General features: G+C 36.0%; 1 protein-coding gene across 1 annotated transcript; it reads left to right on the top strand.

The window, feature by feature from the left end:
* The first annotated feature begins 8,831 nt into the window (after positions 1–8,831).
* On the top strand, positions 8,832–14,488 carry LOC141675197 (ER lumen protein-retaining receptor A). Its single transcript, XM_074481910.1, has 6 exons — positions 8,832–9,134; positions 10,166–10,431; positions 12,496–12,611; positions 13,871–13,944; positions 14,021–14,084; positions 14,159–14,488. The coding sequence occupies exons 1-6, from the start codon at positions 9,044–9,046 to the stop codon at positions 14,193–14,195; spliced, it is 648 nt and encodes a 215-aa protein (XP_074338011.1). The 5' UTR covers positions 8,832–9,043; the 3' UTR covers positions 14,196–14,488.
* The last annotated feature ends 12,972 nt before the right edge of the window (positions 14,489–27,460 follow it).

Genomic DNA, 27,460 nt, shown 5'->3' with positions numbered 1-27,460 from the left:
TATAGCAAGTATGGTATGCAAATTGATCGCTAAGAGATGGAGAAAAATATAATGAAGTTGGATTTTAAAAAAAGTTTGTCGATTAATGGAAAATACTAATTAAGAACATATATAAAATTATTTACGTATATATGTACAGAGGGAGTAAACGTTGGAATTGGAGGGAGGAGAGAGAAGGGACTGGATAAAAGTTGTTTGGTGGAGATTCAATTAAAGCAATAAAATTAGTGGTTGTGATTGGTTTCTAGTTTTCAGAATAAGGTTGATTTCGATTTGACCATCTCCCTATATATGTATAGGGGGCTATTTTAATAAAAACCATTTTAAAATATAAACTGAAAACCAAATATTTTTTTTTTAAAATTTACTTCGAAATATAACACATATGTTATGCAAGTGGATCGTTGAGAAATGGAGAAAAATACAGTGAAGTCGGATTTAAAAAAAAACTTATCATTTGACGGGAAAAATTAAATTAAAAACGGAGGGGAAAAATTAGGGGGCCATTAGATTATTTTGGTCTAATGGTTTAAATTAGTTTTAGTTTCTATTTTAATTTTAGTTTCTATTTGATCATCTCAAATAGAAACCAAAATTAAAATAGAAACTAGAAACTAATTTTAAGCCACTAGATCAACCTAATCTAATGGTCCCCCTTTAGATCACCCCACCCAACTACTCTGCACCCTCCCACACCCAATTTCAGCTTTTCCCCTCCGTTTTTAATTTAATTTTTCCCGTCAAATGATAAGTTTTTTTAATCCGACTTCACTGTATTTTTCTCCATCTCTCAACGATCGATTTGCATAACATATGTGTTATGTTTCGAAAGGAACTTTTTGCATTGAGTCAGAATATCCCTCTTTCGTACATGAGTAGACTACTCGTTACGCCCCTTTCTTTTTTTACGAACCAAATAGACGTGAAAAATGCTTTTCCGGGGATTGCAGGCTATGGCTGGGGTTACACAACGCACCCCTGGAGGTTAGTAGTCGATAAGTGCACTACAACTACTCAGAAACCATATCAGGACATCCCGGCCAGAGAAAAAAATAGACCAGTTAGTCGAAAGGTAATGCTAGAGTACGCATAAATAAGGAATGAATTTGCCAAGATGGAACCCTTGCTTGAACTGACCATCAACCTCATATTGCTTTATAGCTCAAGAAAAGAAAATGAAGTGAGCTAACTCGACGAGAGTAAAATTCAAAACATTGTAGCACCTCGCCACAAAGCAACCTTTATAGGAGTATAAACATCCGCATAGAGGGTATGAGATCTCACAGGAGATTGAGGTGCGAATTGAAAGCCTCTCAAGGTACCGGTAGCAATCTTCTCCTTTCTAATAAATTAGAGCCCCTCCGATCCCATTATGAACAAGTAAGGTGACAACGGACACCCTTGCCTCAGTCCAATGGTTGATTTGAACCAGCTGGTAAGAGTTTCATTCCATTTTCTTTTTTCTTTTAAAGAGAAATGTCCCAGGAATTCAGTCTAAGTCTGAGTCACCTAAGTCTAATTCGGGGTCTGATAATGAGAGGTGTAGAAAGAGAGCAGAAGACTCTACCATCTCGGGAATCTTTCTTCAAGATACTTTCTTTCAAGTCAAGACAAGCAAGGAAGGGTAAATCATAGATAGTAGTTCCACTGGCACCCTTCTCGGATAATGAAAAAATAAAGTAGCTTTGCCTAGAGGGACATGTCTTATGTTTGTTGTACTTCTGCAGGTAAGCTTGCTTCCCACTAACGCCATGTTTTAGGGTTACGACGAGCCAGCCTCTGATGGACTCAAACTCTAGGCGAAGGTTCATGAGGAACTGAAATAGACGTTGCTGATCTCGGGTCTTCTGCTTTCAAGAGGGAATCGGTCAGCCCTTACTCGACTAATTACCTGATACACTGTGGATCCCCGCCACTGTATTTTAAGGGATAATTCCATTCCATCTCCTAAACTACTCATGTCACCGGGGAATCACCAACTCCATAAGCTAGGGCAAGGGAGTAGATCCGGTAACGAATGAAAGCCCTATTATTATTTCAACCTTGAACTTGAACCTTCCTATTCTATTCTATATGTGAGGCACAATGATCATGATCATTAGACAAGGTCTGGAACTTAGAGAAAAGGCTGTTATTCCAAACAAGCCACGGGACCGACGCTATACTTACCCACTGGTCTTGCTCTTGCTAGCGGCTTCTGGGGCACTAATGACTAGTGTACTCATCCCGCTCTTATGCTCTCATTTTCTCCTTGTCATACACATCTCCTTCATCACTCTTTGGTTGTTCTTCTTTCTCGTATCCCGCTCTTACACCAACTCCCCCTGCCCGTAGAAACCTTCTTTGGGAGTCCGCTTCCTCTTAGGCTGGTAGTTCTGCTAGAATAAGTCCTTGTTCAACCAAACTCCATTGCTTGGTCCTTCGCTACCACTCTATTATCTATTAGGAGCCATCCCATTCCCAAAAGTGTATGATACTCATAAAGTAAACTATGTTGGTCAAGATCTTTCAGAACTAATGCTTTCGCTCTTTATTAGCCCTTCTTAGTGCCCAAAACGGACATAGAAAGAGTTTCAACACTAGATTCAGTGGGATAGGAGGGTCTTGTCACCGTCAGCATTAGCATGTCTTGATTTCATTACCAAGAATAGAATATAGTTCCCAGAACGGGTTAACTCTTCAGAGTAATGCTTTCTAATAGCTCCTACACTGTAACCAAACCAGAGTCATAGGAAGACTAACACCTATTATCACACGGATGGGAAATATAATATTGCTTCCTACTTGAGAAAGACTTCCCTGATATAAGGTGCATCTCTGATCAAGCAAGGGTAGCTCTGTTCTTATTCTCTTGTTGTTGCCCTCTTGTTTGGCAACTAACTAGCCGAGCAACACGGGCTCTTTACTTCATATAAAGAGAATGAGGATCCCTACTTGACTGAAAACTTACTCGAAGGTGCGTTTGATCTTGCTGTCCTGGGTCGAAACTACAGGATCAATAGCAGTCAATCTTTCTTCTGGGGGGAATTCTCTATAGACGCAAGTCTTGTATCGTTCGTATACCGTATATAGGTACGTAGTATCTCGACTGGTTGGAGAGGTCTACTCACTTGCTTTCAGGAATAGGACTTCTTCGCCCAATACTACTTCTGAGAACCATTCTTCAACTAGCTCCATCAATGATAGCTCTAACCATTCTTCCTCCATCCGAGCCACTACTTGCGTGTGTGTAATTAATGGCAGTTTTTTTATTACGGAGCTATTCTCTTTCTTGGATTTTATTATAATAGAGAGCGGTAAGTTAGTGTTGCTCTAAGGAAGTGGTAGCTATTCCAGTACACAAACAAGGTGGGTTGGGGTTTAGGAGGTATTTTGAGCGCATGCTTGTTGCTTTAATAGAGAAAGGGCTTGGCATTTCACTATTTATTGTGGTTGTCACGGATTGGCTGACCATACGGATAGGGAAGTCCAAGGAGCCTTTTATTTGTGGAGATTTCACATCATACTAATCATTCCATTCCTTCCGGATAACCTAAAAGGTGCAGGCCTACTTAAGAGAGGGCTCTTTCTTAAATCTTAAAAATAGGGCTCTATTCCGATGTATACGATGGGATATATAATAAGAAGAAAACTGGTTTTTCTCTTGAGCCTATTTTGTTTTATTGATCTTGCCACTTAGAACTGGTAGGTAGGTCTGTCTTTCTCTGGATCCCGCTGAGCTGAAAGACATGAGACATACATAAAAAAGAGTTTCAACCAGACCGGGCTCTTGAAAGCTCATGTGACCGAAGGTGGGAAGATATGGGCTGGAAAAGCATGTTAATAATCACCGCAGGCCCTTATGCCCTGAGTGCTCAGCTTTTCTCCAGAAATGGAACTAACTAGAGGGTCGGTATGCGAAGAGAGGTCTCCCTTGTAACAGGAGTGAAGAATGACCCGACCCAGCCACAAGAAGACAGGCAGAGTGGCGGGGCAATGGTATCAGATATTAAGGAGAGAGAAGTGAGTTGGTCTCTATGAGAGCCCGGGCGAGTCTCGTGTGTGATAGTCTAACCCGGATGAAGGATATAGTTCCCCTCCTGGTCTGGATTAGGGTCCCAAACCAGCCCTCACCCTTAAAGCCCCAGAGCTCTAGGTCTACTTCTACCTAGATACATACAGCTTACTTTACCATCATTCAGATCCTTTTCTAGATAGAGGGAAGTGAGAAAGAATTTTCTTTTCAGATCGCCTAATTTAATAGCTCAAAAAAAAGGTGGAGTTCGCCCTTTAAAGCATAGTTAAGTGTTGGGGGGGTTGTTTAGCGAACGGGAAGCAAAGTATCCATACCAATATTGAAGGCTTCAAACCTATCCAGAAGATATCCTTAATCTATAGGGTGCTAGCGCTTGACTAATAGAATAGAAAGTATAGGCTCTTCTTCTGTTTTACGAATCTAAGTAACCTATACTACTACTAACTATTATAGTCAGACTAGGTCTTCTAGAGTGAATTAGCATAGTAGAGTTTCTATATTTTGTGCTACTAGAACCATAAGCCGCACGATACTATACTTTACTAAACCTCCTTATGCCGGTTCAAGTTCTTATAAGGCAATAAGAGAGGACTGACGCGTCAGCTTCAAGGGCGCCTTTTCTTTAAGCATTTATTTCTCCATCTAAGGTCAGGGAGGAACCTGAGGGAAAAACCGCTTTCTTACCAATTAGAAGGAATAAAGAGGGAGCCGCTTGTCCCAGGAAATGAAGTACGCTTTGGTGAGCGAAAAACAGCCAGGTATAGGAGAAGGGGCGGTTGGCTTAGGAAAGAGAGTACATAATTCCACTTGGTGAATAGTGCCTCAACTCGGTTGAGTCATTTTGTTCGCTCGGCTCGCAGCGGACTTGTTCTAGTGGAAAGACATTTCTCTCTGGGAAAAAAACATAAAATTTGTTCGCTAGAGCTCATCACTGAAGAATGGTGGCTTTACTTTTTAGAATTAAAGAAGAACTTCTTCACGCGGGCGGCGTACGTACAAGGCTGTTCGGATTCCCTCCCTCTTGTATGAGGTGTGTTGCCGTCGTCTCTTTCCCGCCAGGTTACGCGACATGGATTCGCCGATTGACGAATCGAATCTTGGCGCTGTCCCGCCGACGAACCAGTCTAGAAGTAGAAAGGGAAGGCAATAGAAAGAGGTCTCCCTTCCTCCCTCTATTTGTCTTCTTCTCGCCACTTTTATCGTCCATCCGGCCCTGTGCCGCTTACAGATTCAGTTGCAGGTATCTAAGCATCCATTAGTTAAGAGGGTTGAGGCGCGAAGCGCAAACCGCTCTTTGATCTCCTGGTGAGTTGGACAAGAACGAGACACAAGGGGTTATCTATGAAGCATTAGAATTGCCCCTTTCTGTTGGAATAGTTGAAAGTCCTCTTCTTAGGGGATTTTCTTTTTTTCTTATCAACATAGAGTTGGAACTTGGCCGTGTAAGTTGCGAGTGGACCGGTGTGAAGCTTGAGTTTTGTTGTCGGCCAGAGCTCCAAGCCGACGACCGGCTACCCCTTTCGAGCTCAGCTGACACCTTCTTGATTCAGTTTTTTTCCTATTTGAGATAGATGAATCAACGAAACTTTGATCCCTGGTTCCCGCTTGGTCAATTCTTGGAAAGCCCCTATTAATGTAATGATTGAACAATAAAAGTGCGTTTGCCGCGACTACGAGCTGCCAGCGCGCCTTTCTTTGGCTCGCCCACGCTCGGGGTCGAGAACTGGTTCAAAAGTAGAAGGTGGTGTAAAAAATGAGCTAACGCGAGTTTTTAAACGACGTTTTTCCCATTTTTGAACATCACTGAGGGTGAAGGGGGGCGTACAACGAGTTGGAAGACGCTGCAGAACCACGTGATTGATCCATCTGCGCTATTCCCTAATTGAAGAAAGTTGGAAAGCCTTCAGAGCCTCAGCCCCTACCATTCCATTTCAAAAAATGAAAGCTGACTAGCAATCGCGCATTTTTTTTATTAGCGGATGTTAATAATGAAAGACAGAACATATATTAGAAGGCAATCCCCGGGGAATTCCTATCAATTTCTGATGGATAACAATCCATCTTTCCCGCTTTTGCTCTTTCTCCCAATCAGTCGCGGGGGTTCCGGGCATGAGAACGCAAGTGCCGGAATCAAACAAAAGGTCCGAACGTTTGAGGACGAAAGAAAAAATGCTCCGCGGGGAACTCATTTCATGTTGGCGTATTAGTGCCGGTTAGACATCGGCCATGAAATCCTTCACTATGCCGAGCAGATCACGGGCATTCACATCTCGGTCAAAGGGAACTGTGCGCGATTCTCTCGTGAATCGCCTTCAGCAAGGTATGGCACTCAGGGTCTGAACCCGGGGATAAATCTTTCTTCATAGATACAAGAAATTCGTTGCTGCTCTAAAAAAGATCTTCTCCCGTGGGCGTTAGCGGATATTTTTCATTCTTCACCTGGTCCTTAGTAGCGTTGACAAAGGTAACCGGAGGTTTACTTTAGAAACGCGCTAAACAGGCCTATAGGTTCGCCATTCTAATAGAAGAAGTATATATAATAAGCCGGATCATCTGAAGCATGAACATAATAGCCTTTCTTCCGAAGGTTTAGCGAGTTAAGCGAGTTTTTTTTAAAGGCGGCCCTTTTCTTTCCCCGGACCGATGACTCGCTTGTTCAGTAAATAAAGTTTCTAACAAAGTAATTGATTTACTCTAATGGAAACTAATTTAAAATAAAAACTAGAAACTACCTTGACCCACTTCAATTCTAACAACCCAACCCATTGAATCAGTCCATTTACACATCAAAATTAATTATACATACATACGCTTAGCTTTATAACATCACCAACAGTACAATCGCTAGCACTTTCTCCATCAACTGTTACTGCTTACACTTTCTACATCTTCCAGTAAATCCAATCAGCTATCATATTAAATCATCCACCATATCTATATTTACCATGTAATCGCGATCTATGTCTGCACTGTTTTCCACCATCACTTACCACCAAGCTTTCTGATTCTATTCATCAATTATAGATTCTGACGATTTCTTCTTTTTCTTCCGCTTTGATGTTCATTTATTTCACTTAGTAAATTCGATTATTTTTATAAGTTTCCAGGTTGGCCTTCAATCACTAATTCATGTACAAAATCACTAAATTATAAAACGAAAATCATTAATTAATATCACGAAAATCACTATTTGTATTATAAAAATCACTAATTTAAATTATTGTTAATATTTGAATTTTGGACTAATAGCGGGAGTAGTGGGTGATTACAAAGAACGATGATGTGTGAATAGGGGGTGATGAAGTTATACATATATGTATAATGATGTTTGGTGATAATAAGGAGATAATTTGTGGTAATCAGGGGTAGGGTAATGGTGTGAACCACTATTACAGGAGTGGCGTGAATCATATTCTGTTTGTTTAAAATGATGGTGAGGATTGTTTGGAACGATGTGAGTTGTGAAGAGGATGTGGGTCTTTTGGGAGAAACAAATAAAGATGAGATGATATTTGTGTGGTCCAAATTTAATCTAGTTTAGAATAATGAGTGGATGGGGTTAATTTCTAGTTTCTATTTTTAAATTGGTTTGTATTTGATTATCTGCCTATATATATTATATTATTTTTATTATACGTCTACATTTATCATATTTATACCAATATAATTAAAAGATATAACATTATTAAAGTAATTATAATATTTAAGATTTAACTTTAGAATTGAGTTTAATTTGAAGAAAAATTAAGAAGGTTCATGATTGTTTTTGCTAAAACGACCAAATACAATAATTAAAAATGACACGTGCAAGTTCATATTTTTGCTAAACGACCGGATATATGAGCATAAAATGTTATTTAATTTTTAAAAATTTTAAGTTATTAGTATTATTGTTGTTTACACATTTTTCAATTTTATTGCCAATTAATCCAATTTTTTGATTTTTTTGGACCCAATTTAAACATAATTTAGTCTTTTAGTGACCATCTACTAATAAAATTGGATTAATCGGAGAAAGTTAAATAGCTGCTCTCTCCGTTTCAAATTAAATTTCCACTCTCGAAAAATCATAGAGTTTAAGAAAAGTGAATGTTGATAAATTAATTATATTAATTGACCATAACATGTGAAATGAGGTTGAACTAGGAAATATAAATAAGAAATATGTAGTAAATTTGACTTTAGAAATATAAATTTGTATGGGAAGTTGTAGTACTAAATTGAAATAACTTTTTTCCCCTTCTAAAGTGGACATGTAATTTGAAAAGGCGGGATCTACTTATCCTGCTAATTTACGACTAACTCCTCCAGCCACAACTTTTTTCTAATTATTTTATTATTTTTATTATAAATTTTTTATTATTACATATTTATGTAAATATATTAAATTTATTATATGATTGGATAAATAAAATTTCAAAAATTTAATCTTTGAACTAGAATCAATTTAAATAAAAAATCAGAGAATTTATTATTTGGCCTCTATATAGTGAATTTATGTAAAAATAACTTTCTTTTTCTTATTTTGACTCATGAATCTATTTTTATATTTATTAAAACTATATATATAAATAATATAATATAAAAATCGGGTAATTCAAACAAATACTTAAATATATATTCAAAAATCAGAGGTGAACCTATTCATAATTTTCCGAGTATTCGATCGATTTGATGCCGAAAATGAATATTCCAAAAACCTGCCGATTACTCAAATATCGAAAACGTAATCAAAAATCGGGTTTTACATAAGTGGGTAAAAAGTGAAGGCTAGTCACCTACAATGTACAGACCCATTGTCTTTCATCGTAATTTAGGGGTGGAAATCTTAGTGGTGGGGTCAATAGCGTCAGAGTAAGGGACACGCGGGGCGCTTAGGCGTCTAAACGTGACAAGTCAGCATTTCCCTGGCCCTGTCCAAAATAAACCCCCATTTCATTTCCCTGTTTTTCCCGTTTCAATACACATACATAATTCATAATATATATATCTAGGGCACCAAAATCGATCAAATAAAGTGAAGCAGCCATGAATATCTTCCGATTCGCCGGCGACATGACTCATCTCATCAGTATTCTCGTTCTTCTCCTCAAAATCTACGCCACCAAATCATGCGCAGGTCACTTTCTTTTTACATTTTCGTGTTTTAAAATTTTTATATTCTATTTGATTTTTTTTATGAATGTTCAGTAAGTGAATGTGATTATGTATTTTACTAAAGATGATAGAGCTGTTCAGGCAGTAAATTAGATATATGTTTGCTATAAGGTTTATTTAAATAATTGTACCGGAAAAACTTATCGATTGAATGTGTTTACTAGCATTTTATATTTGATGCTGGATTTGGAATGAATAAGCTCTTTTGTAATTAGAACGAAAACGACATCGATGTTGTTTAACACTAAACTCATTCAGTATCATTGATTTTCGTCTTTATCGTTGATTTCTCTCATTGTCCTTACTACGGCCACTTATTACTGTCCTCTCTTATTCACTACCACCGTCTCTGGTTGCTTCTGCATGTTGTGATCCGCTGACGAAGACACTCGCTAAGATAATCTGGATTTAACTTGATTGACAAGTATATTCATAGAGTTTGTAATGTTAGTAGTTGATATTTTTCTCATTTCTAAATGACATACTAGAATTTGTGATTTGAAGTTGAATTTCTCATGTTTGGCAAACGATAAAATTTGGGAATGAAGTCCAATATTTCAGATTCTGGAATTGAATTCCCATTTGAAATGAATTCTGTGTTCCTCATCCAATCTTAGGGACTTCAATAAAGATGCAGCAGCAGTGATCACACGCTTATAGATATATGTGTTTGTTTTTATTTTTTAACTGTGATTGTTTTCAGGTTTTTTCTAGAGGATTGTACTAAATGTGATTAGGTTTATCATCAAAGATTCAAGTGATGGACACACGCTAATGTTTGTGTATTTACGTTCCTTTGTGTTTTTTAAGGTTTATTTCGAGTATTATACTAATTGTATAGCAATTAATTTGATAGGGAATTCACTGAAGATGCATCATGCAATACATACGCAAGCTTAAAGACATGTTTGTGTTTTTATATTTCATTGCTATTGTTATAAGCCGTGTTTATAGGTTTGTACTGAATTTGTATATCTAATTAAATGTGATTAGGGATTTCATTGAAGACGCAGGAGTTGTACGCTTTGGTGTTCGTGACGCGGTACTTCGATTTGTTCACGGATTTCATTTCACTGTATAACTCTGTAATGAAAGTGGTGTTTATTGGAACTACAATGGCCATTGTTTGGTGCATGCGGCGGCATCGAATTGTTAAGCGGTCCTATGATCAAGCACTAGACACGTTTCGCCATCTCTTTTTGGTGTTGGGGTGCTTGGTGTTGGCATTAGTTGTTCATGACAAATTCACTTTTCAGGAGGTCAGTGGTATTTTTCTTCATTTGACTCATTGCCGGAGGTAGGATTAATCTTAATTGGGACACAAATTATATGAGAATGAATCGAGTTGTTTAATGAGTAACAATAGTATTTGATGTGAAATAAGAATGATTAATGGTCATGCTCCCTTCATTATAAAATAGAAGGCACAATCTACTTGAGTGGGCTTTTTGTTGAAGTTGTAAGATAAACCTATTATTAACAGGTATTGTAGGTAAGTATATTCTGGTATGTAAAGCCGCCAAAAAGGTAAAATTGGACTTATAACAGGGAATGGGGGGAAATTTGATAAGGCTATATGCCATATTTTTAAGTCTAATAGTTTATATATGAACCCAATTTTGTAGCTGGTTTTAGGTATTGATAGTTATGATCAGGGTGTTTAAACCTAACTAGAAGCTACAGTAACACAAGTGAACAGAAATAGTTGTGACAGCAGCCATTTTATTTGGATTTTTATTCCCTTGCATAAAAGTAATGTTGCTCAAATCTCGATCACTTACAAATTTAATATTTCATATGCCTAAAGACTTACTTTGTATGCCTTAAAGATTGACCATCTCATGATTATGATGACTTTTATTGATCTCCCGCAAAAGGCTAGTTGGTCCTGATTATATTAATTTTAACACCTCAAACTGTTTAAATATTAAATATTTTCTTCTATAGGAAATGAGTTGTAGTTTTACATATTGAAGCATGTACCTTAGAATGAAGAGAATAAGGAGTATATTTAGGAATAGAGGACATTGAAAAGTTTAACTAAGTTGAAATGCTGATCACTAAAAAAATGAGCTGGGAGTTGGATTACCACAGAACAGACTGTAAAGAACATCCTGTAATGGACAATGAAACTCAGCTCATTATGGACACTTTTAATACTTTATATTAACGTGCTTAGTAATGTGAAGAATTAACTTTTGTGAAGTATGGGAGCACTGAACAGTATCCATACAGCAGAGCATATAAGCTTACCAAGTAAAGTATACTTTTCTGTACAGAGTTTTGAGAATTAGCTCACTACCTTCCATCTGTCAGGAAGCTTTTTACTCATATGAAGATATATATCCCAGAACTTTTCATTGTTAGATGAAGTCATAAGCATGAAGTTCTACAAGGAATATATAATTACTATATTAGCAACCCTGAACAGTATGTTTATATTGCTGTGGCTCTCTGTATCTTTTATAGCTGTCTATTTTCCAGGTGTATATTTGTCTACCAATGTATTTTCTTGTTTGATCTGCTGAAAAATATGTGGCAAATGGCCTATGACTGTGAGGGTAGATCTTCAGAAGAAATCTGTCAGCTTTTCGGAATGGAATTACTGTTTCTTTACCTTTTTTAGTAATAGCTGATTACCAAAATTTATATACATCGACACCCATGCCTTAAGCTCTTAACTGAGGTGTGAACCCTCAACCTAGGTCCTTTTGTTACCAAAAGAAGAAGGGTATCCACTAGACTACTTCATGATGCTTAAATACAAAGTATTTCTGCGTATTTAGGTTAATAGGAAGAGAATACTAAATGATCAATTCGTTTTTGACAATTTTGGTAATACTTTCTTTAATTAGTTAGTGGCATATACAATTTCAATGTATAAATAACTATCCAAATTGCCCTGGGCCACTGGCTGATCACTCCTTCAAAGTTTGTTTCTGAATGAGGATGAAGAGAATTGCTAATGAGTGTTGACATAGTTAGTGGTTTGTTTCAGTATGATTTTTGATGTAACATTTGTTTGAACTAGACACAAAGATAATGTGGTGAGTCTTTTCTTCTTTATTACCTGGATTTGGCTGTAAATGTCCAATGTGTGGTACTTCAAGAATATTTTGGATTTTTTTCGCAAAATGAAGTGTCTGTTATCCATGCCCGTGTTTATGTGTTCGGTGTGGGCACTCAAGGTGAAATAAAGGATTGGGGTAACGGGGCTGTCATTTTTATTCTATCTGATTTCTTGGAATTTACTATCAGCATTTGTTCTTCTAAATTTAATTTTTACTTTTATTTTGGCTTAAGATGTGCTGCTAATTTTGTAGGTTTTTTGGGCGTTTTCTATCTATTTGGAGGCTGTGGCTATCCTCCCGCAGCTTGTTCTTCTGCAAAGAAGTGGAAATGTGGACAACTTGACTGTGCAATATGTCTTCTTTCTTGGGTATTTCAACATTTCCTTTACACATGATACGTTACTGTAAAATTAAGTGCAGAGTATAGTTTAAGTCATTGCTTAAGCCTCAAACTGATCAACATATATCCATGCCTTTTGCTTTCTTTCATCTTTAGTTATGTGTCACTTCTGTCTTTTTCAAGATGGATTCTTTGGCCTCATATTGTTGTTTACACGTAAATTCAGTTGTTGCTATGTGCAGCAGCAAGTTCTACTCCTAATGTTTATTCGGTTAGTTTTTTGTGTAGTTGAGTATGATTTATGCCGCGGTTTGACAAATAATGTCTCTTTGTGAGTACCTAAACAGACCACAAGCTATTGATGAAAGATCACTTCGCTGATCCTTAGTTCTCCTCCAATTGTAAATTATGAAAATGAAGATTCTTTTTGTCCACTGACCTAATTGAATTCTTATGAAAAAATACTGTTTCTCTCTAGTATTTTAGATGATATTATACGTCATGCTCTGTGTTTTGCATATATAATGGATAAATACACAGTCGTCATCTAGTTTCCATTGAGTATTTTAGATGAAATCATGTCATGCTATGTGTTTTGAACATATAATGGATAAATAAACAGTTGTCATCTATGATCTAGTCAACTTTATATGGATAAATACACAGTGTGTATGCGTGTTGCAAGAAGAAACATTATTAATTTTAAAAATATTGAAGATATAAACTGATTAGTGAAAAGAGCAAATTTCGTTCACTCCAAATATGAAAATTGTATTGGGGAAGACTCTATATAGTTCATGTACTATAATGATAGAGTCACATAGAAATCGACAGTAGTGTAGAGTAAGTTAGCTAAAATGACAGCAATAATGAAATAAATAATATTTGGTTTTGATATGCAAAAGTAGACCACATTGCTTGAACTTGTCGGAACATTAACCAATTTAAACCAAATTCAAAATATTTGGTGGATCTCTGATTCGGTGGGAAATTTAGTCGAAGTTGAAGTTATCGACTAATTAACTTTTTTACCTATATGCTATGCAATTGTTGTGAAGGATATAATATTTGGTACTGTTAACTTTTGTCTAAATAAGACATGCATGGAGAACAATAAGCAAATTACATAGAGTAATTCTTGAGGATATATTTACTGATAAGGTGTACTATGAAGACTATGATTTAAATGGGAAATTTTTATCTTTTTATGAATGGAGACTGATGACTCATATTAATTCAAGTTAAAGTCAGTAAGACATTAATACTGGCTGGTCTTGTGAGTTGCAGGGCCTATCGAGCATTGTACATTCTAAACTGGATTTACCGTTATCTTACCGAGGAACATTTCAGGCTTTGGATATGTAAGTCGGTGGTAGATTTTTGTGTATAATGATGAATCTCTATTAAACTTATAAGCATATCTTTCTTTCTCCTCAGCTTGCATCTCCGGTCTTGTCCAAACTGCATTATATGCTGATTTCTTCTACTATTACTATATCAGGTATGTGCCGTTAATTAGTATCGATATATCATTAATTGTTTTGCAAGATAAACTTAGCAAGGTATATTTTGCAGCTGGAAAAACAATGCCAAGCTTCAACTGCCAGCTTAAAATGACCAAAGGTGTGATGAAAGCTCAACTGTCCTTGTGAATGAGTTTTTCAACCAAATCCTACAAGCTTACCATCTTTGACATGCATTCATATTGGTTCTGTTGATGTTTTATGGAGTTGTAATCTCAGTGAGGCAGTAGCTGTGTAGTGATTAGTTTGAAGCACACATGAAACTTACCTTTGCTAGGGATCTGGTTTATATACCCTTGGTCAAATAGTTAGAGTTGACTGGATGAAGCGTTATAACCTGTAAAAACACTATAATAGCTCAAGATGTTTATTTTAATCTTTATTCATGCTTATTTTAGCGCCTAAATTTTCAGACTATTCATTTTTGGATAAAGGTCTTGGAAATGGCCCCCACTAGATTGCAAATACCTTATAATATGTTTGAAGTTGGGACTTAGACGTAATTTATAGAAATTATCAACAATACTTCTTTTGTTAAGTTTGTTAGAATATATTATATTTTGAATTTTTTGTAAAAATATGGTTTGCAAAGAACAATCAAATCTGCAACTTTTTTTTTTATATTTTCTGATAATTGATTTTTTTTGGTTTCGAGATTGTATCAGATTGTATCGAGTTGCATAATCGTATTTTTATAGAAAAAAATTGAAAAATTGATTTTTTACAAATAAAAACTTAAAAACTTGTATTTTTTTCAAAAAGAAACTTCAAAGACACGTATTTTCAAAAAAAAAAACCTCTTTTTATCAATGCACTGAAATAAAAAACCTAAACAAAAACCTTCCTTTTTTTCTCTCTTTTTTCAAAAAGAAACTTCAAAGACACGTATTTTCAAAAAAAAAAACCTCTTTTTATCAATGCACTGAAATAAAAAACCTAAACAAAAACCTTCCTTTTTTTCTCTCTCTGGTCACTTCTCTCTTCTAAGTATAGCCGCCGTCGGGCTTTTACTCGCCGCCAGGCTTTTACTGGTTTTTCTCTAGTAAAAAAATCCCATTATCATTATTTATTTTATTATTTTTATCTTTGTTTTTAGATCTTGATTTCTATCATTATTTTCTAAAATAATTCTCAGATAAAAAATAATCATAAAATCTAAATTTTCTATCTTCTCCAATTAAGCGGGTGGTTCTTCATTTTAAAGGGGTCTGAATTATCTTGTTGTGGTTTGTTTCGTGGATCTAAGCCTTACTTTTATTTCTTAATTTCAATTTGATTGTATTCTCTCCTCAGTAAGAGTTTTAGCGTTTCTCTCATTTGTTTGTGAGAGTATGATTTTTAATTTAATGATAAAAATTGTATTGGATTGCAATTATTATCGATAGCTCAAATGAGATTAGTTCTAACGGGATGTGATGAAGCGGGTATGTTAGGTCACACAATACTGTAGAAGGGGGTTGAATACAGTGTTAATACAATCAAATCGATTTAATACAAGTATGTAACAAAGATCAAGTATATTGAATAAACTCTGTTACAATAAGAACTGTTGTTCTCTCTCAGTGATGAACAAATATCACTAAGAGCTGCTAGGTTACAATGTATAATCTTCTCGATAATGGTAACACATATAGTGTAAACCCTAAGTCTGTATTTATATAGTACACAATTACGAGATAACTTCTAATTGATATGAAATATAATTCTGTCTCCTAAAATATATCAATCAGATATCTTCTACAAGTCTTCCAGTCTTCTAACTCTTTCCATGCATATCTTCTTTTGTTTTAGTCTCGATCTTCTATTGTAAATCAGCTTCCTTCCTTATATGAAAGTCTTCCCGCACTTAAGTTCTAATATGACCTTAAGTTATGATATTAACTTCTGACTTCCAGTAAGTCCTGATTTCAGTAAGTCCTGATACGTCCTGTTTGTTAAAATCTGAAAACTAAACATGAATCATATTAGATATGACATCTCAAATATATCTAACAATCTCCCCCAACTTGTAAATTATGCAAAATATACAAGTTAATAGATTTGATGATGTCAAAAACATTTAAGTACAAATGCAATAAGAGTTTAACTAGATAACTAACTACAACTTACAATCCTTGTAGCTTTTACCAATCTCACTGAGTTAATCTGAAACCATAATGATTCTTGACAAAGCTTGATATAGCTTTTCTTCTTTAATCCTCAGGACTTGAGAGAGTGTAGTCTTGACTTGCTTCATCTTTTCATTCTGACTTCCAATCTGATAGATTGCAGTCCTTAAAGCAGAGATATGGTTTCTTTCTAAACCATTATTCAGTCTTATTACCCTAGGATGAGAAGAATCTTCATTGTAGCACAAACATTTCTCATTCAGTAATACTTCAAGTTTAGCAGAATTCTTCTTCATTGGAGTTTCACTTCTATCATTTTCAACAATATTGGGAATGAATTCTGTAACTCTTGAACCAGAAATTCTTGCTTTATCTCTGATGGTCTTCAATATGAAGTTTGACCATCTCCTGGTAATATCATACTTTACCTCTAAAAGGTAATGAAAGAATTGAAGTTCTTTCAGTGATTTGTTTAGCACATCTAATTCTGACATCTGATATGTCCTTCCATCTTCAAGAAATAGAATCAGATTTTCCTTTACATTGTGCTTGTAATGAGCATCTAGTACCACTTGAACAGAGATAACCTTATCAAGGTGTTTCTGTATAACATCTTCAAGAGGTTTGTCAGACAATAGAAATGGATCTCTAGTAGCAACTTCAACTCCTGTTTTGATCTTTGCTTCATCAGAACCTAGTCCAACCCTGTCTCTTGGTTCTCTAACATTTAACCCAATAGTCATGAAAGTAGACAACACTTGGCTTTTCTTTGGATCTGATGGTTTGACATTTTTCCACAGAAGTTTCTTTTTATAAGCTACTTCTATTATGTCTAAATCAACTTGAGCACTGTCAGAGGTTGACTTGATGACTTTATCAGATCTTGCTGTTTCAGTTATAGCTTGCTGTTCTTCACTCTGAACAACTTGAACCTTGTCAGAGGTTGTCTTTGATTCTTCAGTAATCTTCTTTCTTTTCAGAGTTTGAACATCTTTATCTTCAGCAAGATTATCATCAGTAACTTGAACCATTTTGCACACTAGCTTTATCAGAGTTTGAGGAATTTTCATCTCTAGTGGCTTGATTGGTTCATCAACTTTTCCTTTCCCTTTGTCTTTAGGATCAATCTCAGTCTGTGATCTAGTCTTGGGCTTTGATGCCTCAGTATGTGACTTCTCCTTGATCAAAATGCCTTTTACCTTAGGCCTTGGAGGTTTCTTTGCAAAAGAAGCTTTTGGCTTTAGATTTTTCTTTTCAGCTTTAAATTTAGCTTCTTCCTCCTTGAGATTTTCCAAATCCATTCCTAGATTATGCTTCAAAAATAATATTCTAGCAATTTCCTCATCAAGTGTCTGAATCTTGGGATCTTTGTAGTAGACTGTAGTCTGCTTTCCCTTGAGTTTCAGAGTTTGCATGAACTTTTGAGAATCTTGACTTCCACCTTGTATCAGAACATCAGGTTTTGTCATCAGACTTTGCTCATCAGAACTTGATATCAGATTTTGAGTTTCAGTACTTGCTATCAGCTTTTGAGTTTGAGCAGCTTCATAACTTGTCTTCTTTTGAATAGAAGATTTGTTTGCATCAGTAATTAGTTTCCTTGAAGGAACCTTGCTGCTCTGCCCTTTAATTTAAACTTGACCTCTACCCTTGCTAGGGTTTCCCTGGTCATCAGCTTCATCATCTTTCTTCTTCAGTATTTGATCATTAGAGCATTTGGACTTAACTATCTTCTCCCCCTTTTTGGCATCATCTGATAGTAGGAGTGAGAGAAGAAGTTCTACTGAAGATTTAATATCATTCAATTGAGCCTGTTGAGAAGCTTGATTTGCCAGAACATCAGAGATTTGGGCCTGTTGTTTCTCTTGAGCTTTCTCAACTGCTTCTACTTTCTCAGAAATAGGTTTGATAAACCTCTTTTTATCAAGCTTGGTCTCCATATCCAGCTTTTCAGCCTTTTCTAGGAGTTTGTCAACCTTTTCTTGAGTAACAGAGTGTAGACCCTGAAGATTTTTGGTAGACAGAGCTGTGACTTTGAGTTGTGTCTTGAAATCAATATTTGTGAACAACTCATCAGCTTTACCAATATGGTCTGTCAATACTTTAGAGCTTGGAATGAAATCAGTTTCATTCCACTTCTTGGTCCACTCCAATCCTTTAGGAGTTTCATCCCAAGGTACAAGAGCATCATGTTCAACAAATTTCTTGACCAATGCTTTCTTTCCAAGTACAGGAGCTGGAGTATGTACTGAGACACTGTCTTCAGAGCTTGATGAAGACTCATTATCCTCTGATAACACAACAATGTTTGAGGCTATAGGAGTTTCTGATTCAATTTCATCTAAATTCTGATCTTCAGGTTCTTGATCCAGAATTGGTGTAGATGGTATCTCAGCATCAACATTTAAGATTGGAGAATGAGTTGGAGATGTCTGAGCTGCTGTAGGAGCTTCCAAATATAGAATAATAGAAGTGTGCAGTCTGTTGATATCAATTTCAGGACTTAAGCCCGAATCTTCAACTATAATATCTTCATGAAGAGGAGAGACTGGAGGTATAACCACTGTATCCTGAACAATGTCTTTGTCTTTAGCTGGAGGTGGCAGAGATTCAATGATAATTGGCTCTTTTGAGATCAGAGATTCCTGATCTCCTTCCTCAGCTTCTTCAGTATCTTCTGATGGAGGCGTAGCCATGTGCCTTTTAGCCCTCATTTTCTTCAATCTCCTTGCAAATGAAGGAGTTTCTTTATTATCAGAGTTTACAGTTCTCTTTCTCTTGAAGTAATCAAAATCTTGAGCTGCAATTTCTTTCTGAGAAGTGACATTCTTAGCTTCAACTGTCACAGGTTCTGATGCATGAACCTGTGCTTCCTCCTCATCATTAGACTCATCCCATAGAAGCATCCTTCTTCTCTTTATTGGAGATTTAGGAACAGATTTAGCCCTTTTTGGACTGGAAGATGAAGGTCTGATAATATGTGCTGATGGTTGAGGTTGAGATAATTGTGTTGGTTTGAAATATGTCCGATGGTGGGTTGAGTTGGTTGAGGTTGAGAATTTGAGGTGTTTGTGTAGTTGTGGTAGGTGCTGATGGAGGTAGGGTTGATTGGACATCAGTATATATGGAGGTGTAGGTGTTTGGGTCAGAGTTTACCAAAAACTGTTTGACAGATGTAGGAATTTGGAGGGGTCTCAAAATAGTTTTCTTATTATCAGTAGATAATAAGTCAATAAATGATCTCTTAGCAAGTTTAAAAGGTGAAATTAACTCACTTGCAAGTTGTGGTGCATCAGAGCAACAAAAACTGTATAATAGCTGACATAATCTAGCAAGATAGACTGTGTTTCTGTCTTCTGTCATTCTATCACCAATAAAACCTAGTACATCACTAGCATAATCAAAATGAGATTGAGTAATTAGAGCATACCCAATTTGCTGACTGGGGATTGGAATTGCATCAAAATTTGAACACTTATTTAAAAAAGTCCTGGTGATGTAGTCAAAGAAGAAACTCCATTCCCTCCTTATGTAGGGTCTCTTCAACTGTCCCAGCTTTGCCAGAGTTTTCTCATAGCCCAGATTGGCCATTAGCTGTTGAAGAACTGGCTCCTCAACTGTTGAGAATGTGCAGTTTTATGGCAGATGTAGTGCTTGTCGAACTGTGGCCAAAGTCACCACATGGGCATCCACCCATATTGTAAAGATAATACTTGGGGACCCATTGGTACCACCATCATCATACACGCTTGACCTCCAGAACTCCAGCACTTGAGTTCCTGAGAATGTGTCTGGTTGGGTCAGTGCATAACCTATCTCAGAGTTAGCGAGAAAGTCCTGAACGAAATGAAGATCTGATGGGGCTTCACTCTTGCTAAGAATAACCAAGTAATTATTGGGGATAAATTTAGCTCCATTGAAAACTATGTCTTTTGGTGCCATTTCTGTAAGAAATAAGTGAGAAAATATATTGTGCACAAGGTGTTTGATAAAAGTCCTGTATAAAAAAACTTCAGACAATATTAGAGAGAGCGAAAATAAGAGAGATTAAGAATAGAAAATTAGGTAAAAGATTAGAAAATCTTTTAACTCCCATATATATACTCTCTCCACTCAACAGTCCTTTTTAGAAGTAAAACAGACACTTGTACACCTGTCAGCCAGTAAATAGTTAAAGCAGAGTTAGTGGGCATGAGAAATAAGAAATAATTAACGTGCACATGCAGTTGTTCAAGACAAACACGTTTACCACTAACCCAAATGATTATGATTATTTTTATCTCACCTAATTATATTCTGATTTAATATGGCCGTTACAGTATTTACCACAAATAAGTCAAGTAAAGAATAATTCCACGTAAGCATCAGAGATTCCATCAAGATTTAATATCAGAACTTTGACTATTATTAGATTTTAACAGTCATCTAACATTGCCTCTTAACTCAAAAAGTGAATGTCTGTATCTGTGATTCTTCATACAAATATAACTCAAAAAGTGAATGTCTGTATCTATGATTCTTCATAAAAATACTGACTTGTGTCTTCAGAGTTTAATCATCAGAACTTCCATCAGAACTTGTCCTCAGAAGTTATGCATATGACACTTTACTGTTTATCTGAAACAACTTGATCACCACAACAATTTTCATCATCCATATGGAGTGAGAGTGTGTGCATTAGCAAAATATTAGATAAAGATTAAAGTCTGATATACTTCAGTACATCTTTGAAATAAGGCATAACTAAGAAAAGTGCTTAAAATCTGTCATTAATAATGAAGTTTACTATAGGATAAATTTGTGTATGAGTCCACCTCAACTGTTTATGCTCATTTTATGCATCTTTTAGAATTCTTTTTCATAGTGGCTTCTCAGTGTAAATGAGTCACAACTGCTATCAGAATTTATGCTATTATCAGAGTATTTCTCCAGTAATCATAGAATGTGAAAAGTCACCAAGAAAAATTTATTTTATTTTCTAATGCATATTACCTAATACCAGCAATGCACTTGGGTCTTCCCTTCCACATATTTACTCTAGATCTCAAAGGAGTACCTGACTTTAATTTTCTTTTCTTTTCTTCAGATAAGTGAGGCTTATCAAGCATTTGGTTCATCCTTAAGAGTTACTGATATCATAATTTGACAGATAAGAAGCAAGAATCTAGTTTGTGACTTATTAATAAGATACACAAAGTAAATTTGACTAAGCTCAAAATCAGAATTTGCTTGTGTTAATGAATTTCAACATAAACAACTAATTCAGACATGGGATTTCTAGTATATTAAAGACTACTAGGTCAGCATCTAGCACAGTAATCCTCATTGGATTGAATAGTAACAGAATATTCAAATCACTATCAGAGTATATAGATCCACATCAGATAATAATTAGCATTTAATGTATTTCAATCTAAGCACAGATTACATGAAGATAAGACAATCTGTAAACACTGATCATAAAGTCTGATGCATGAGAACAAAAACTAAGCAGATTTAGAGAAAGAACCTGAAACCATTCCAAGTCTATTTACCAGTCTTGTAAAAGTAGCTTCACACAGTGGTTTTGTGAAGATATCTGCTAGTTGTTGATCTGTTGAAACAAAATGCAATTCCACTGTACCTTCCATCACATGTTCCCTTATGAAATGGTACCTAATGCTGATGTGCTTTGTCATTGAGTGTTGAACTGGATTACCTGTCATAGCAGTAACACATTGATTATCACGGTAAATAGGTATTTTAGAAAATTCTAACCCATAATCCAGTAACTGATTCTTCATCCAAAGAATCTGTGCACAACAGCTTCCTGCAGCAATATATTCTGCTTCTGCAGTTGATGTGGAAATTGATTCCTGTTTCTTGCTAAACCAAGAAACCAATCTGCCTCCAAGAAATTGGCAGCTTCCACTTATGCTTTTCCTGTCTATTTTGCATCCTGCAAAATCTGCATCTGAGTAACCTATTAGCTTAAAGTCTGATCTCTAGGATACCATAATCCTAGATCAGCTGTACCCTTGAGGTACTTGAAAATTCTTTTCACAGCTAATAGATGAGGTTCTCTTGGATCAACCTGAAATCTTGCACAAAGACAGGTAGCATACATGATATCAGGTCTACTAGCAGTTAAATAGAGTAAAGAGCCAATCATACCTCTGTAGTTAGTAACATCTACTGATGAACCAGTATCTTTATCTAACTTGGTTGCAGTGGCCATAGGAGTGGATGTAGTTGAACTATCCTGCATTCCAAATTTCTTGAGTAAATTTCTAGTGTACTTGGATTGACAGATAAAAGTACCTTCTTCATTTTACTTGACTTAAAATCCCAGAAAATAACTAAGTTCTCACATCAAACTCATTTGATATCTTGACTGCATTAGTTTTGCAAATCTTTCATAGAGCTTGGCATTTGTAGAACCAAATATGATATCATCAACATATATCTGTACCAAAAGTAAGTCATTTCCATGGTCGAGGTAGAACAATGTTTTATCAATTATACCTCTTTGAAATCCACTTTCCAGAAGGAATTGAGCTAAAGTCTCATACCATGCTCTTGGAGCTTGCTTAAGGCCATAAAGTGCTTTGTCAAGCCTGTAGACATGATTTGGAAATTTTGAATCTACACAGCCTGGAGGTTGTTCAACATACACCTCTTATTCCAATTCTCCATTGAGAAAAGCACTTTTCACATTCATTGGAAAGACTTTAAACTTTTTATGAGCAGCATAAGCCAAAAATATTCTTATGGCTTCCAATCTAGCAACTGGTGCAAATGTTTCATCATAATCAATACCCTCCTGTTGAGAGTAGCCTTTAGCAACAAGCCTTGCTTTGTTCCTTGTAATTATGCCATCACTGTCAGTTTTGTTTCTGAACACCCATTTTGTGCCAACAATTGATCTGTTCTTTGGTCTTGGCACTAGGGTCCAGACTTTATTTCTTTCAAATTCATTTAACTCTTCCTGCATTGCTTGTACCCAATCAGTATCTTGAAGAGCTTCTTCCACTTTCTTTGGTTCAGTCTGAGATAGAAAAGAATGATAGAGACATTCATTGGATGTTACAGTTCTAGTTCTAACACCTGCTTTAGGATCTCCAATTATTAAGTCAGGTGTATGTGATTTAGTCCACTTTCTTACAGATGGTAGTTGTTCTATAGAACTGGATCCTCCCCCATGATCCATGTTGTCTCCATCAGCATTTTCTGATGCTCCCCCTGTAGTTATGCTCTCTGAAACTTCAGAATTTGAGTTAGAACCATCAAGATTTGAAGTATCAAAGTTTCCAGAATTATCAGAACTTGGCTCATCAGAACTTGAATAGCCAGTGACAGGTTCTGATGCTTCTTGAAAGTCTTGAGTTGTGGTAGGATCTTCAGCTTGCTCCCCCTGGACAGGTACATTTTCCTTTGAATTTGTTACCATAGTTTTAATGACATCAGAACTTAACCCGTCAGAACTTACATGATCAGAGTTTAAGTTATTAGAATTTACAGAATCAGAATTTAAATCCTCATTTTCAAATCTCAGCTGATCATGATCATTGAAATCTTCAAGTCCAGTAATCTTCTTATCATTAAAAGATACATTGATAGATTCCATGACAACCCTTGTTCTTAAATTGTAGACTTTGAAGGCTTTTGTGGAAAGTGGATATCCAACAAAAATTCCTTCATCAGCTTTTAGATCAAATTTTGACAGCTGTTTAGGATGAGTCTTAAGAACAAAACACTTACATCCAAATACATGAAAGTATTTCAGATTTGGCTTCTTTTTCTTCACCATCTCATATGGTATTTTTCCATGCTTGTTTATGAGTGTAGCATTCTATGTAAAACAAGAAGTCTGCACAGCTTCAGTTCAAAAGTAGGTTGGTAGCTTTGCTTCATCAAGCATAGTTCGTGCAACTTCAATGAGAGTCATGTTCTTTCTTTCTACAACTCTATTAATCTGTGGAGTTCCAGGTGCAGAAAATTTCTGTTTGATTCCATGCTCTTTGCAGAACTCTTTCATGATTGAATTCTTGAACTCAGTGCCATTATCACTACTTATTATTTTAACAGAATCTTTGACCAATTTATCCAGCTGTTTGACATGATCAGTTAGAGTAGATGCAGTTTCATTCTTCTTGTACAGGAAATACACCCAAGTGTACCTAGTGAACTCATCCACTATAACCATATCATATTTCTTCTTTGCAATAAACATGACATTGAATGGACCAAATAGATCAACATGTAGTAGGTTATAAGGCTCAAGAATTGAAGATTCAGTTTTGCTCTTGAAAGAAGATTTTTTTTGTTTTGCCTTTTGACATGAATCACAAAGGCCATCAGGAGCAAATACTGATTTTGGCAGTCCTCTCACAAGATCTTTCTTTACTAGCTCATTTATGTTGTTGAAATTTAAATGAGAGAGTCTTTTGTGCCAATTCCAGCTTTCTTCAATTGATGCTCTACTCAACAGACAGATTGTAGAACCATCAGAACTTGTTGAAAGTATGGCTTCATAAATGTTACCATGCCTGTAACCTTTCAGAACCACGATTCCTCTAGAATTACTTACAACTTCATAGTGTTCTTCAAATAAATTCACATGATAATCTCTGTCACAGATTTAACTCACACTTAGCAGATTGTGTTTAAGTCCTGAGACAAGAGCTACTGATTCAATGATGACATTCCCAAGATTGATATTGCCATATCCCAGAGTTTTTCCCATGTTGCCATCTCCATAAGAAACTCCCGGGCCAGCTTTCTCCACAAAGTCTGATAGCAGGGCTTTATTTCCAGTCATATATCCTGAACATCCACTGTCCAGCACTAGGATGTTTTTCCTGTTGCCCTGCAATCACAAAGACCACTAATGGTTAGTTTTAAGGACCCAGACTTGCTTGGATCCTTTGGCCTTTTTAAGTTTGTTAGCATTTGCAGCAGATTTAATTTCAGAGTTTATGCTAACATCCTGTTTATCAGAGTTTATATCAGACTTTGTATCAGACTTTACACTAGAAGGAATAATACTAACTTTCTTTAAAGAAGGTTTTTTTATAATAATCATAGTACATACTATGGTATTCCTTACAAGTATAAATGGAATGCGATAAACTACCGTAATGAAAATAAGGATTTTGTGGTTTAAACCTAACAGTCTGACTCTTAACTCCTGATCTAGGAGGTAAAAAGTTTATATCTTTATTCTTCCTGCAAAAAGAAGCAAGATGGTTAGAGTTTCCACAGTTATAACATTTCTTTCTAGGAGCATTTTTCTTTTGTTCACACCTTCCTTTCCATTCCTATTTTTCCTAGCTTCCTTTACCTTGTTGACATTCCTAATCTCTTTCAGCTTATGCTTAAGCTGCTTCTTTGTCATTAAGCCTATGTTGACTTCAGCTGGTTTATCCTGTTCTAATTTGTCAGAAGTTGACATTTCCTTAACTTCTGTCACAGACTCTTTCATCTTTTCAGAATCAGACTTTACAGTTTTTGCTACAAACTTAACAGGATTTACCTTTGGCTTAGCAGTCTGTTTAACAACAATTGGCTCAATTTGTTCAGTTCCTTTTTCACTTTTATCATCTCCATAACCTAAGCCCTCTTTTCAATTTTCACTACTTAATAAATTCTGAGTTGCTCTGCTAGAGTTAGTCCAAGTTCTGATAATCTCTCTTTCCTTTTCTAAGTCAGCTTTTAGAGATTCATTCAATTTTAACACTTCATCTCTAACATATAAATCATCATCTTTTTCTTTCTTAGTTTGATGAAGAACAACTAACTCCTTTTCTAAATAATCATTTCTCTTTTTATAAGCAAGATTTTTAGATGTTAATCTTTCATATGTTAAAGTCTGATCTCTATAACTAATAAACATGGTTTTAAGATATAATCTCAAGTCAGTAATATCATCAGTATGAAAGGCATAAGTTGTTTGAGGTACCTTCAATTCAGCAGTTTCAGGGCTGCTGTCAGCATTTGCCATCAGGGCATAGTTCACCTCATGTTCAGAATCTGAAGTGTCTGTCTAGCTTTTCTTCTTTGTGAAAAGTGCTTTGCCTTTGTCACTTTTTCCTTTCTTGTAGTCAGGAGATATGTGGCCTCTTTCACCATAATTGTAGCATTTGACATTTGAGTTGTCTCCTCTGTCAGACTTCCCTTTACCTTCAGACTTTCTGAACCCTTTCTTATCAGAACTTCCACTTTTCGTGGAAAACTTCTTGCCTTTTCTGAATTTCCTGTAGACTATCATTGTGATACCCTTTACCATGAGAGTACACAATTTCATCATCTCTTCATCAACATCCATCTCAGGTAAACTTTCAGTTTCTTAATCATCATCATCAAAATATGATGACTCTGAATCAGACTGTATGTTGAGAGCCTTTCATTTGCCCCTTTTTGAGGCAACAACTTTAGGAGATTCTTCCTCAGCCTTAAGAGCAACTGTCCTTGACTTTCTTCCATGCCTCTTGATCCTTTGATCCATCTCAAGTTCATAAAACTTGAGCATACCATAAATTTCATCAATAGTAGTTTCAGTAAGGTCATAGTTGTCTCTTATGGTAGTAGACTTCAAATCCCAATTTTCAGGAAGAGCTAAAAGGAATTTTAGATTTGAATCTTCAAGATCATATTCCTTGTCCACCAGTGACAGATTATTCAAGAGTTTGACAAACCTATCATATAAGTCAGTTAAAGACTCATCATCTTTTGAGTCGAAGTGCTCATACTCTTGAGTGAGTATAGTCCTCCTGTTCTTCTTGATTGCATCAGTTCCCTAGCATCGTGTCTCCAAAGCATCCTATATCTCCTTTACAGTCTTGCAATGAATACCCTGTTTGACATGACATTATCAATGACACTATACAACAAATGCCTTACCCTTGCATCTTTGGCAATAGATGAGATGTCTTCAGCTGTATACTCACCTTTCTCATTTGGTATGGTCTTTGCTGGTTGATCAGCAACTACAACAGAGAGCTTGGTTGGCTTATGTGGTCCTTAATTAATTCTGTCAAGGTATTCTGGATCTGTAGTTTCCAGAAACATAGCCATCTTCACTTTCCATATGGGATACTCAGAAGGTCTCAGTATGGGAACCCTAATAGTCTCATATCGACTGTGGGTTTGAGTCTTTTGAGTTTCTTCAGTTTTGGTAGGCTTGGTTGGAGTTTGTGCTTCTTCAGACATGATTGTTCTAGTTCTAACACCTGCTTTAGGATCTCCAATTATTAAGTCAGGTGTAT

Source organism: Apium graveolens, chromosome 7 (genome assembly GCF_009905375.1).
Source record: "Apium graveolens cultivar Ventura chromosome 7, ASM990537v1, whole genome shotgun sequence".
In the NCBI taxonomy this organism is placed as follows: Eukaryota; Viridiplantae; Streptophyta; class Magnoliopsida; order Apiales; family Apiaceae; genus Apium; species Apium graveolens.
This window is presented reverse-complemented; position numbering and strand designations above follow the sequence as displayed.

Excerpts from the sequence above, each read along its gene's own strand:
- LOC141675197 (XM_074481910.1), top strand. The coding sequence starts at position 9,044 with ATGAATATCTTCCGATTCGCCGGCGACATGACTCATCTCATCAGTATT. Across the intron at positions 10,432-12,495 it reads ACAAATTCACTTTTCAGGAG|GTTTTTTGGGCGTTTTCTAT; the intron begins GTCAGTGGTATT and ends CTAATTTTGTAG. Across the intron at positions 13,945-14,020 it reads ACATTTCAGGCTTTGGATAT|CTTGCATCTCCGGTCTTGTC; the intron begins GTAAGTCGGTGG and ends CTTTCTCCTCAG.